Source organism: Triturus cristatus, chromosome 6 (genome assembly GCF_964204655.1).
Source record: "Triturus cristatus chromosome 6, aTriCri1.1, whole genome shotgun sequence".
NCBI lineage: Eukaryota > Metazoa > Chordata > Amphibia > Caudata > Salamandridae > Triturus > Triturus cristatus.
The window spans coordinates 554,538,271-554,550,708 of record NC_140589.1 but is presented as its reverse complement, the minus strand read 5'-3'; the positions used below and the strand labels follow the sequence as shown (position 1 = coordinate 554,550,708).

Here is a 12,438-nt window from a genome sequence, read left to right as displayed (position 1 = left end):
CAGCCATCCCCCCGCACACATATTCTTCCTACATGTAATATTCTTTCCTAAGTTCACTTTACTATGATTAGGTTGCCGCTCCCAAGGAACTAGTCTGTTAGTAGATTTTTAGACTAGCAATGATTATATGTTTTTGGCAGCACCCTGATTGATTGGAACTCTACTGGTCATCCAATCTACTGTATTACTGGAGCAATGACTTTACACAAGTGCCAGTACGACTTATGTATTGCCCACCAGATCACTGTAATGTTGATGTAATCAATGTGAACTTAAGTACTGAAATATCTGCGCTTTGATGAGTGGCCAATTGTTGTGATATGTAAAATGCCAAAAAGTACATATATATTAAAAAAAATACAGCGACTAGTCATTTTGTGGTGTGACATATTAGTACATCAGCTGCCGAGCAAAATGAATGTGGGGGTAATGTAGTGGTTAGTTTTCAAAAAATACTGCCTAGTTTGCGACCCTACCTTTCAACATCAGCGCAATAGTTTACAAAATTATATTTGGAGGTGCCAAAGCCCTCTCCTAAAAGAAGAGAGGGAATGAACTTCTATAAAACCATAGGGAAAAGAGGGCAAACATGACTCAAGTAACTTGCGGTACAACCCAAAATACAGTTCTACAGACAAACTAAAAAGGCACATTGAATTTGGCATTTACAAATATTTCATCACATACCTCTACTTCCATATTGTATGCATTTTCTCTTCTTCTGAAAGTTTTGGTTACTGTTAAGTTTTCTTCCTAAAAGAAAATAGCAGCATAAAATGTAGCATCTACTCTTTTTTGGATTACATGATCAAACACGGTTTTGAAGTTTGACTCAAACTGAACATCTTGCAAATGTGTTGAACGGTGGTGAGAGATATTAGGAAATACCATATTGAAGACATGACTTAATAGACAATAAGCACCTTTACTGGGCCCCCCTTTGTTACCATTTTCGGAAAAGCTAGCATTAACAGGGCATTCATCATGAAGGCGATATGCTTCAAGCCATATGGATATTCAACTAGATGAAAAAAACACTAAATAAGTACACTTTGATATTGCAGCCTTTTCTATAGTGAGACCTACTTCCTACCAATCAAAACAACGCAAGCTGCTGCCTAATGTGTGTACTTGATAAGGGTAGAGGACGGCCAATAACTTAAATATTGCCCATCGATTACCCATTCATGCTTCAGTAAACGTACACCATTAATAACACAGGAGCTATATCAGAAAATATTTCCATGTTGGTTTCTCAAGGACCAGTTTTCTCCCTTTACTCTTGTTTAGGAATCAGCTGGCAGATGTGACTGTCATTTGAGCTTATGCTTTCTTTGTTGTGCAAACATAAGGTCTCATTTTGGGAGGTAGTGTTCGGAAAGACTTCTATAGTCTGTTGAACTGCTGCAAAGTTACTGGTTGATGTCCACAAACAAGCAAATCAGAAATTAGTTTTAATATATTCATTGCAACCTTAACAAGAGCCGTTAACAATAATACATTTCACGTGGTATGGTCTTAGCTCTCTTCAAGTTCAAGTCAATTTTTCTATTCAATGACCACCATGGAGGGATGGGGTAGTCAAGGAAAGGAAATATGCGGAGAAGAAAAATATAAAAGATAGAAAAAAGAAACAAATAAACAAGAAGAAAGAGAGAGGATTAAGAAAGAGACAAACAAAAGAGAAGACAAAAGATAACTTGGCACGCAATTTTTTAAGCACCATGTTATATCCTGATTGTATTAGTATCTGGAAAAACTGGGTGCGGTTCTGACAGACAATGAAAAGTGATAGTGGTGATATAGGGCCATTACCAACTAATAATGTCCCTCCTGAAGCATGGGTCATGCACTATTAGACCCAGTTTGCTTCAATGAATAGTAGTTTAAGCCATTATCCACGATTAATGTGCGACACTATCCTAACTTTTGATATAGGGGAAATTGAGAGAGCCTTGGTTAGTGTTGCAGCAGGTAGGGCTCCAGGCCCGGACTGCATCCCAGCGGATATTTTTAAATATGATAAGAAAAAACTGGCTCAAATATTTATCATATGGCCAATGGACTTGCAAGAGGTGCTCCCTTGCCAGAATCCTGGGGCGGAGAAGAGATCATCCCTATTTATAAAAAAGGAGATTGTGCCTGCCCAAGTAACTACAGGCCCATAAGTCTCATAGATACCATGCAAAAGATTGTGGCCAGACTTGTGCTGAGCAGGGTAAATACTTGGATAGATGACCAAGAAATTCTATCCAAGTTTCAAGCTGGCTTCCGCCCTCATGTCAGTACTACTGACCAAGTTTTTAGATTCAAGATGATTTATTGGAATACTGGGTTTTAACAGGGGGGGCTCTCTATGCTGCATTTATAGATCTAAAGTCAGCATTTGATTTGGTGCCCCGCTCTAAGCTGTGGGACTCACTTAAGGAAGTAGGGATGCCCCCTGCGATTTTAAATTTCATCATTAAACTTCATGAGTCTAACTATGCCCGGGTTCGGTGGGGTCGACAGGGAGAGATAACAGATCGCTTTCCTGTGACTAAGGGGGTACGGCAGGGCTGTGTTTTGGCCCCCACCCTCTTTTCTTTGTTTATAAATAATGTTATCCCATACTTCTCTGAATATCCAACTGATGCCCCTACTCTTGCTGGTGTGAGGGTTCAACTTTTAATGTTTGCAGACGATACTTTGATTTTATCTAAAACACAAACAGGTCTGCAACGAGCCCTCGATAGATTCACTTTATTTTGCAATGACCATGAACTTATAGTTAATGTTGATAAGACTAAGGTCATGGTGCTGCATAAACATAAAAAATTGAAAGGCAGAGTTGTAATGAATGGTGCAACATTGGAACAAACTGACACTTTTACGTACTTGGGCGTAACGATGAGTAAGAGGATGAATTGGAAGCCTCAGTTCGATTTGCTAACCCTTAGGCATAATCAGTTAGTAGGGGCCCTTTTAAAAGAGCACCGGCTGTCTTCCACCAAACCGGTAGGTCCAGCACTTGCCATATAAAATGGGAAAATCAGGGCTTCCATAATTTATGGTGTAGAACTTTGGGGCTTCGATAACCTAGGCCCCTTAGTCCTGCCCTAAAATAAGTTTTTGAGATCTCTGACTGGCCTTCCCCAATCATCCCCCCCTCAAACCCCTATTTTTAGATCTGGGATGCACTTCCATTGAGGAGGCAGCGGGCTTTAGACCCCCGCGCGTATTGGAGACTGCTTTGGACAACCCCCGAGTTAGTACCATACGCCAAAGCAGTTAAGTACATCAGAGAAGCTGACAGGTCTTCAAAAATTATTTGGCTGAAAAAAATCAAAAACACGCTGGTCGATATGGGGCTCAGGCACTTGTGGGAGGACCCAGAAGGGAATCAGTTTCCGTCTATAAATGATTTTAAATCTCTTTATTGGGACATGGTCTGTCTTAAGTCCCTGTCACTGGTGGATAGCGCATCCCTGACAGGCCTCTTTTTAGATCATAAGTATGAACACTGGTTTGAGGCCTATTGGGATGTCATTACGAAACCCGGTGACAGGAAACTGTATCACCAATTTAGAGTGGGTACCCTCCCCCTTAAAACTTTAACGGCAAAGTGGGGAGATGGAGACACAAAATGTACTGTGTGTACATCTCAGGATGAGTCTGTAGGAGAGTAGGGTCTGCAATCCTATGATCACCCAGATTTTTTGCTTTTGCTTCATTGGTTTATGACTTTCCCCGGCTGTGGGCCTGCCAATCAGACCCACAGCCTAGCTGTTCTCTCTCGAAATTACACACATGTACATTAGGTGCATCCACCAATTGGAACTGGGCCGCCTTGTCAGTCCCTGTCTCAGCATACCACAGGTATCCAGGGCATCGGTGTACCCAGGGCCTACCAGGGGCTGCAGCATGTATTATGCCACCCCTGGAATGGCCGCCCAAATCTGACACAACTGGCTGCACGACAGCTGGGGCAACGTGGTGTAATCACCCGTTGCTGTAGGTGTAGTATTCCTACACCTAACCCTAAAATGGACACATGGATTCCTATCAGTCACTCCTATGGCAGGCCTTATCAATCCTGAAGGCAGAGTGCAGGGAATCATGTGGGACGGTGCTCTGGCGCGAGCTGAGCCCGTCGACGGCTTGCGGAACCAAGTCCTAATAGCCGTTCCATGGTGACGCGGGCCAACTACTTTTAAATGCATTATAATCCTCGCGGTTATTTGCTAACTTTGGCATCGCAACACCTACACATGTCGAGTAAGGTGTCATACGAATGGGAATACGAACCCCTCGCCAGTTCTGGCGACGGGGTTAGCATTCCCCCCTTTTAGAGGGGCACGACATGGAAGTAACCTTGAACCCCGGTTAAAGTTGACTCAAGCCTCAGCATCACAAAATGGATGCTGCCACCAGACACAAGTCTGACCTCCTGCTGCTGGGAGACCTTCCAGCGAGGGGAGCTTGGACAAAGGGTTTCCTGTCGAGGGCGGTGTTAGCACCATCCCAGACAGGGTTTGTGTATCCCAGGTAGGCAGGGCTGAAAGGAAGGTGATTGCCAGTGGCACCCCGGTGCTCACTGTGCATAGCCCGGCTCAAACCAGTTTCGGGGGCACACCAGCCCCTGAGCTGGGGCGAAGCCGGGCAAAGGATAGGGGTGTAACCACCCCCCTCCTGGCTCCACCCATAGGTAGAACCTAGTCACGGGCCAGCCCCTTTTCGTAGAATAAAGGTAGGAGCGAGTCCCCTTCCCAAATTGGATAATTCTGAATCTTGAACTACTTTCCACGAAAGGAACTCTTGACTATTTCTGAAGACTCTCCCTTGTGGCGAAGGAGTAGCCACCCTGCACCAGCAGGCACCACCTAAGCGCTTGCGGTTTGCTGTAAGTCTCTCCTACGGATCAAGACTGCCCAGCTCAACGAGACCCGAGTTCCCTGCCATCTCTGACCTTTTACCTCCCTCATCAGCTCAGCTGAGAGTCGTAGGTGTGACGAGACCTGCGGGACCGGCTATCTTCAGAACCTGCACGACGCTTATCTAGCACGCCCACCGAGGGACCCTCGAGTGAGTGCACCTAGGGTTTGAGAAGCCCTAACCCTGAGCAGCTCCAGCACCGAAGTCTGCCTCCCCAGCATCCCCGAGATCTGCGTGGGGGCCCTTCCGCTCCTTGCTGTTCACCGCGTTGTTCGACCACTTGCCGACCGGCTTGTGGCCCTCTTCACGACGCACCACGTTTGTTTCATCACTAGTCTGGTTGCTCCAGACTGGCTCTTGCTCCCCTTCAACAGAGGAGTACCACGGACCCTCCTGGTCCACTCCAGATGCCATCTTGGCTCCACCACGCGGGCTTGCCACCGCCAAGATCCGCTGCCCCATTCCTGGGCCCAGCATCATCGACAGCAGACACCTGCGTGGGACAGCTCGCCCTCCATCCTGGTCGCCGCCGCGCCTCCTGGTCCGAGGAACAGCCGAGTCCGACGTCATCCACTCACCTGGTCGGGGTGACTTCAGCCGGTACCCTCCTGGTGCCCACACGATCGCTGGCTAGCGGTTGAGAACTGAGTCCCCTCTGCTTTCAGGTTTCCTTCATCACCGATCCAGGTTTGGATCTCGCTGAACATCGACACTGGTCGCCTGCCAGCAACTCTTCTTTCAGGCTCCTGAGACTACAACGAGGACTTCCGACATCTTGCCGAACCTTCCACAGCCGCAGCCTCTGGGCTAGGTAACTCGAGCATTTCGGTGCTCCATCGCAGGTTCGCTTTACAAGTGTCCAGTTCCTTTTACGTTTAGTCCCACTGATCGGATCACTCCGGAATCAGTCACTTTAGACTTTCTAAAACTTCTCCCCTTCCACTGGTAGTGTAATGGTTTCGTGCCCTCGGGCATTTGTGTAAATTGTGCAACCAGAAGTATTTTCCTAAGAGTTTTGTATTGTGCTTAGCTCCCTGACTCATAAAGAGCCAGGGTAGTCTTGTTATAAATAAATATCCTTTATTTTCATAACAACTTGTGTGGTGTCCTTTCACTTGGTGTTCAAGGGGTATATGTGATGGTAAACAGCTGGCTTAACACGCCCTCTAGAGTTTAGCCTAAGACTGCTCGTATCCACGCTACTAGGATAGCTGGTCTATAAGGTTGACTTACAACCAATCATCAATAAGGGTTGTTTGGAATGATACACAGTGATCACTAGAATAGTGAGCACTACATATCAGGCCAACTTCTCACAGAGTCCATACTCCATGTATTGTTTGTGTGCCCAGCGTATAAGGGTCCCCCGTAATAAATGGATTAAGTCGATTTGCCGTAATATTGGCACAAGATCATCCCGAATAGCATTGTGTATTTTAAAGACAGATACAAGGGAACCTGTAGTCATAGCTATGGCAAAAAATTTGAGCTGGGCATGGGCCCTTAGAAGAAGTAGTTTGGTTGCTAATGCAGGCTCCATTTTTGCATTAATGAAGTGAACAATATTATTCTGAATGATTCTCCTCTGATTGACATGTGGGAATATTGTCTTTTCTTTTATGTGGCTCACCTTTTTGATATAATTGTGCTTTGCAATGAATGTAAAATTTTTCCTTTTTAATCTCTTTTTTTAATATAATTAATTAATCTTTTTTTAAATAATAATTGAATTTATAAAGTGTGGTACACATGGTTTTATATAATGTTTTATATGTGTCTCTTTTATGATTGAAAAATTATCTAATAAAGAAATTGAATTGAATTGTATTAGTATTTGTTTCCCAGCCTAGCTGTCTCCCAGAGTGAGAGTTGGTATTGGAATGTTGGTGTGACTGTGATGCATGGAATGCTTGGGTGCCTGTGTAGATGAGTGGTGACAGTTGGAGATGGGCTGAGCAGCAGGCAGGATGCTCCCGGTGTGGCTGGTGTATGAGCTGAAGAGGCTGGCGCACACTATAACTCACTTTCGTATTGTATATACAGAGCCAGCTTCTTACATTGGTGGATCAGCGGTGGGATATACAACTTTGCATTTGTTGGACTAACTTAATTACCACCTGATCACAGAACTCTTTAATTGTCTTTAGAATTCGGATTGTTGAATTGACAATTTTTTTTAAATTACTAAAAGTCTTGTTAGGGCCTTGGTTAAGTCCCTTTCGAATTTCAGAAAAATAAAAGTCATTTTAGTTAGGGGTAAGAGGGGTTAGAATTTTTTTTTGAAATGTCAGCTGTTAGTGAAGATAACCACAATGGCATAGAGGACCGGGTTAAGAAGCTCAACCTCACCCCTTACCTGCACTTGTCTTTCAAGGAAGTAAGGCCCCTATGTAAAATTCAAAACATAACCATGGGTTTCCATCCCACCAAAACAAAAGCTCCAGGAGCTGTTGGCTGGGTATGCAAAGGGACATCCCTCTGAGAATGGCCAAGACCTCTCAGATGTGGAAGAAGATGGAGGGGATGAGGATGCCTTCTAACCCCCCACCCTCACACTTCATAGAGAGAGAAGGTCTCCAGTGACCCTGACTCTAAGAATAAATCTCCCAGCGCCTAGAGGCCACACAGTCGGACCAGGTACTACTGAGGAAATGGAGGACAGCCTCAATGAAGAGGACAACCTGCTAGCACGGTTGACCAAAAGATTGGATCTAGAGACCAGACTCCTGGCTCTAGAGAAAGAGAGAGCAGAGATGGGCTTAGCACCCATCAATGGTGGCAGCAATTTACTTAATAAGGATAAAGAGCAATCTTATGATCCTAAAATCGCCAAAGGGATTGTCCCCAAATATGAAGAGAGTGATGATATCACACAAGGGTTCAGAGCCTTTGAGAGGACTTGTGAAATGACAAAAGTGAAGAAGTCACACAGGGGCACTCCTTTGGGAACTGTACTCTGGTAACTGCAGAGGCAGACTACTGACCCTTTCAGGGGCAGATGCTGGGACTTATGACTTCATGAACAGAAGTCTGATTTACGGATTTGGACTTACAACTGAGGAATACAGAATTAGATTCAGGGGGGCTCACAAAACTCAAAACCAATCCTGGATTGACTTAGTTGACTACACAGTAAAGATACTAGATGGTTGATTCACTGGACACAATGTGCATGATTTCAATGCACTTTAAAATTTGTTTATGAGAGAACATATTTGAACTAACTGCACTAATGAAAAGTTACATCAGCATTTGGTAGACCTAGGTCTAATTTCGCCATAATAATTGGGAAAGAAGGTAGACCATTGGGTCAAGACAAGGGTGACAAAAACAACCACTGGGGGGAATAAAAAAAAGGGGTTACAAAACATCCCCAGGGGCAAGGTGGGGAGACTCCCCAAGATAAAAAGTCCCAAAACTCTTGCCAGTACAATAATAGGTACAGGGGAAAGAACTCTGATCCTGCAAAGGCCTGGCGTAACAACTGTAAGAAGTTGGGACACTTAACTGAAGATGCTACTTGTCCTAACAAGAAGCCCCCTAGTCCTACTACAGCTACTCCTGGTGTAGCAAGTCTCCAGATGGGATCCGCAGTGTGCCAAGAGCAAATCGGGTTGCACACTGAACCAGTTCTAGTCACAGAAGGGGAAGATGAGTTTGCCACTTCAGCTGTGTGGCCACCCAACTTAAAGAAATATTTGCAATACCCTTGGATCAATTGGACTTGAATAGAAGCCCTGAGGGATACAGGTGCCAGTGTAACTATGGTGAGAGAAACACTGATTTCCCCAGAGCAATACTTGATTGGGAGAACTTACCCAGTCACCAATGCTGACTTTGTTACTACTAACCATGCAATGGCTAAGGTGACATTAGACTGGGGGTGGGTGGGGTTGCGGGCCTGAAACAGGTAGTGGTCTCTCCGAAGCTTCCAGCTGCATGTCTGCTTGGTAATGACCTGGAAAGGATTTGAAAACTCATGCTGGACATCCCTGAGATGGTGTGTGTAAAAACAAGAGCACAGAGAAGAAAACGGGGTAAAAACTAAGTGTTGGAGCCTGAAAGTATGGCCCAACCTTCCAAGGGAAAAGGTAAGAAGACTGGGAAACTGGATTCTGTACAGCAAGAGGATCAGGACCCCTTTCCTCTGGGAGAGGACTTGGACACCCCAAGGGGAACTGAACCCATGGAGCTTGACCCTTACCAGGTTGAACTCTTAGGCCCAGGGGGGCCTCTAGGGAAGAGCTGTGCCTTGGACAGCAGGACTGTCCAACTCTGGAAAGCCTGATGCAGTAAGCCAGTCAGTGGTAGCCACAGAGGTTATTGGGAGGAGGGACTACTGTACACTGAGGCCAAATACCCCAACCCTGGAGCCACTCGGAGAGTGGTAGTCCCTCAGAAGTACAGGTAGTTCTTACTAACTTTAGCTCATGACATCCCCCTAGCTGGACATCTGGGCCAAACCAAAACCTGGGAAAGGCTAGTTAGCCACTTTTACTAGCCCAAGGTATCTCAGAAAGTAAAGTAGTTTGTCAGCTCCTGTGTCACCGGTCAAGCCAGAGGCAAAACAGGTGGAAACCCAAAAGTCCCCTTGATTCCACTACCAGTGATTGGGGTTCCCTTTGAAAGGGTAGGAGTGGACATAGTGGGTCCACTTGAACCTCCCACAGCATCAGGAAACAAGTTTAGACTAGTGGTAGTGGATCATGCCACTAGGTATCCTGAGGCAATTCCCCTTAGGACTACTACATCTCCTGCAGTAGCCAAGTCCCTCATTGGTGTCTTCACTACGGTAGGGTTTCCTAAAAAGGTGGTTTCAGACAGAGGTTCCAACTTCATGTCTGCTTACCTAAAACACATGTGGAAAGAGTGTGGAGTGCAGTACAAGTTTACTACACCCCATCACCCACAAACCAATGTATTTAGGGGGCACCCTGAACCTTGCTTCCTCAGATCCACCCTGACAACAAGAAGAAAAGAAGGACTGAACAGCCGTGCAGCCAGCTAACAAGAGGAAGACGTCCACTGACTTGGCCCCAGCCTCACCAGCCTGGCTCCCCTCGAATCTGCTACTGCGTAATTCCGGTGTGTCCTGATGCCAGCAACCTCCAAAACCCCAGAGGATCTGCCTGCCTTCACTTCCAAAGACAGCTTCTCCCGTGAACACCGGATTTGTTCAACTGCAACCTCTGGCAGCAGCCCGAGACTGCTAATCCAGCCCACTCTGCACCCGCCGAACCCGGCCCGAGCTAGAGTAGAAAAACACCACGAGGAGGTCACCCAGGCGATCCTGACCCGACATCTGGCGACCCCAGCCTACCTCAAGCCTCCAGCCCATGCCTGCAGCCTAAATCCAGAAGGCCCCCCTGACCACGACCAGGAGCTGATAAGAAGATCCAGCCCCCAAAAGGAACCCCTGCACCCGACGCCCCACGGTCTTGTGTGCCCAAACCAATGGTGCCTAACCAACCCTTAACTTCCCAACTTACCTCTCCAAGTGGTGGTCGCACCCAGAAGTCCTTCGTATCCCTGCCTGCAGTGCTTTTGTAAACCGGAGGTTCTCCATAGAAAACAACAGGGCGCCCGATGTTGAAACAGCACTCTGCACCCGCTAAGGGTGCACCTTTTGTGTTGCTTTGTTTCCCCATTTGCCCTGACCTAAACCCTAGGAGCTTTGCTCCCATAACCAAGTGCCCTGCTTGTCAGCAGCTACCAACAGGAGGCCCCCTATCCCCTATTGGATAATATTGGGCTTCAACACTCTGCACCTGGCCGCCCTAGTGCCGCTGAGGGTGCAACAGCAGTGCATCCCTGACCCTGGGGGACCCCTGAGTCTAACCCCAGAACCATAACTCCCACAGTCGATTATTTCCCAATGAACCGATAACTTGTTTTTCCTCCATAGGATAACATTGACAATTTTTTGGAGTTTTAAAATCTAAAAATATTCTTTAAAAATCGCACAAATAACCAGAATGTATTTACTTACCTGTCTGCAGGAAATGTCCCAGTGCTGAATCTAGGTATCCAGCACGGAGTTAGAAAAGTAGCATTAAAAGTAACTTACCTGTAATTTATTGAAAAAACCTATTCATTTCAATGTACTGTATTTGCTAAGTGTTGCAACCTACTGCATCCCCTGTAAATCAAACAAAGTACAATTTCTATTGCATTTTCAAACTGTTCTATATCCAGCAACTTATTACTGAAATGTATTTAATGCTTACCTGTGCCAGGCTTGCTTGGTTCTAAAAATAAAACAACAGTAGATATTTTTATACAAACACAATTGACCTAGAGTTCAGTTCTTGAGTGGGTGAATTCATTTGCTTAACACGGTCCTCTGATACTGCCTTACTGCTCGACCACTCTCCCACAAATAGAGAGTAAGGTTCTATCTAACTTTAACCTCTGCTTACCTCTGGGGTCACCTGGACTCTTTACACACTATACCTCATTTTGGTGTAGTATATATAGAGCCAGTTTCTTCACCCAAATCCGTAGTAAATGTGAAATTAAATTTCACGCATTCAACCAAACAGTCTTTACACCGACTGAGACAATAATAGTCCCTACCATCACAACACCCCCCCAAAAAAACCTTTGCAAGATATCACCATCAAAGATCATGGTAAGCACTGAGCACACATCTCTGCCTCCTATAATCTACACGTTATACCCCACAACAATGTATACATCGCCTTTCAGGACAGCACTACCCACTCCACAAAAGATTATTCGGAACTGAAAGCTGCTGAAAGGGTTGAAAAGCGTCATGGACTCCTTGCACCATAGGTGTCAGTCAATGAATGTAAAGATCAGAACCATGAGATAAATATTTGACACCCACACATACACTAGGAACAAAAGTAAAATACTGCACGTGCCACCATGCACAACCAGCACTGTCACGTTATAACACCAGTGAGCAACATCTAAGTCGAATAGTCCAAAGAAGCCGGCTCATGAAGCACTTGACCCCCGAATTCTCTTGAAATGCTGCCTCAGCGAATGCTCATTCATGTTACTGCATCCGCTCTACCAATGTCCCCCAGAGCTGTTAAAAACACACAGCAGTTCACAGGATTACCATGGCGGCAGATAGGAAGAACAGCGCTGAGAGGTTCACATCGGGTGGGTGCATAAAACATCATGTTTCAGAACCCCAACTTTGATGCCGCCCAACACTTAACAGGAAGATTATGCGACCCCCAAGAACAGGTGAGGATGCACGTTCACTGACTTGGTAAAGTATGCAAAGTTCTTACGTGGACAGGCTCCAATAAATGCTGAAGACTTCCCGCAACGTTGCGACGTCCATTAAAGTTGACAAAAGTCTTCCCAATGACCAAAGATGGCTGCCCGTGCGTTGTTTTGCGTAAGTTTACGATGAAGATCAGACCTTTTGCCCGAAGCTGAGGACAGTTACAGCCTGCACGTTTCGTTTCGCGGCTGAAATGAATGCAGCAAAAGCAACTTTCAAAACACGTAAGGCTTGCGCGTATCTCACGCTACAAAATAGTA

At 45.7% G+C, this 12,438-nt stretch overlaps 1 protein-coding gene across 1 annotated transcript in view; it reads right to left on the bottom strand.

Moving 5' to 3' along the window:
- The window catches only part of IRAK1BP1 (interleukin 1 receptor associated kinase 1 binding protein 1), a 63,620-nt gene that overhangs the window by 29,857 nt on the left and 21,325 nt on the right, over nt 1–12,438 (bottom strand). Inside the window, exon 2 of the mRNA XM_085610987.1 lies at nt 688–753. Within this exon, the coding sequence (XP_085467113.1) occupies nt 688–753 (66 nt within the window). The remainder of the gene's footprint in view (nt 1–687; nt 754–12,438) is intronic.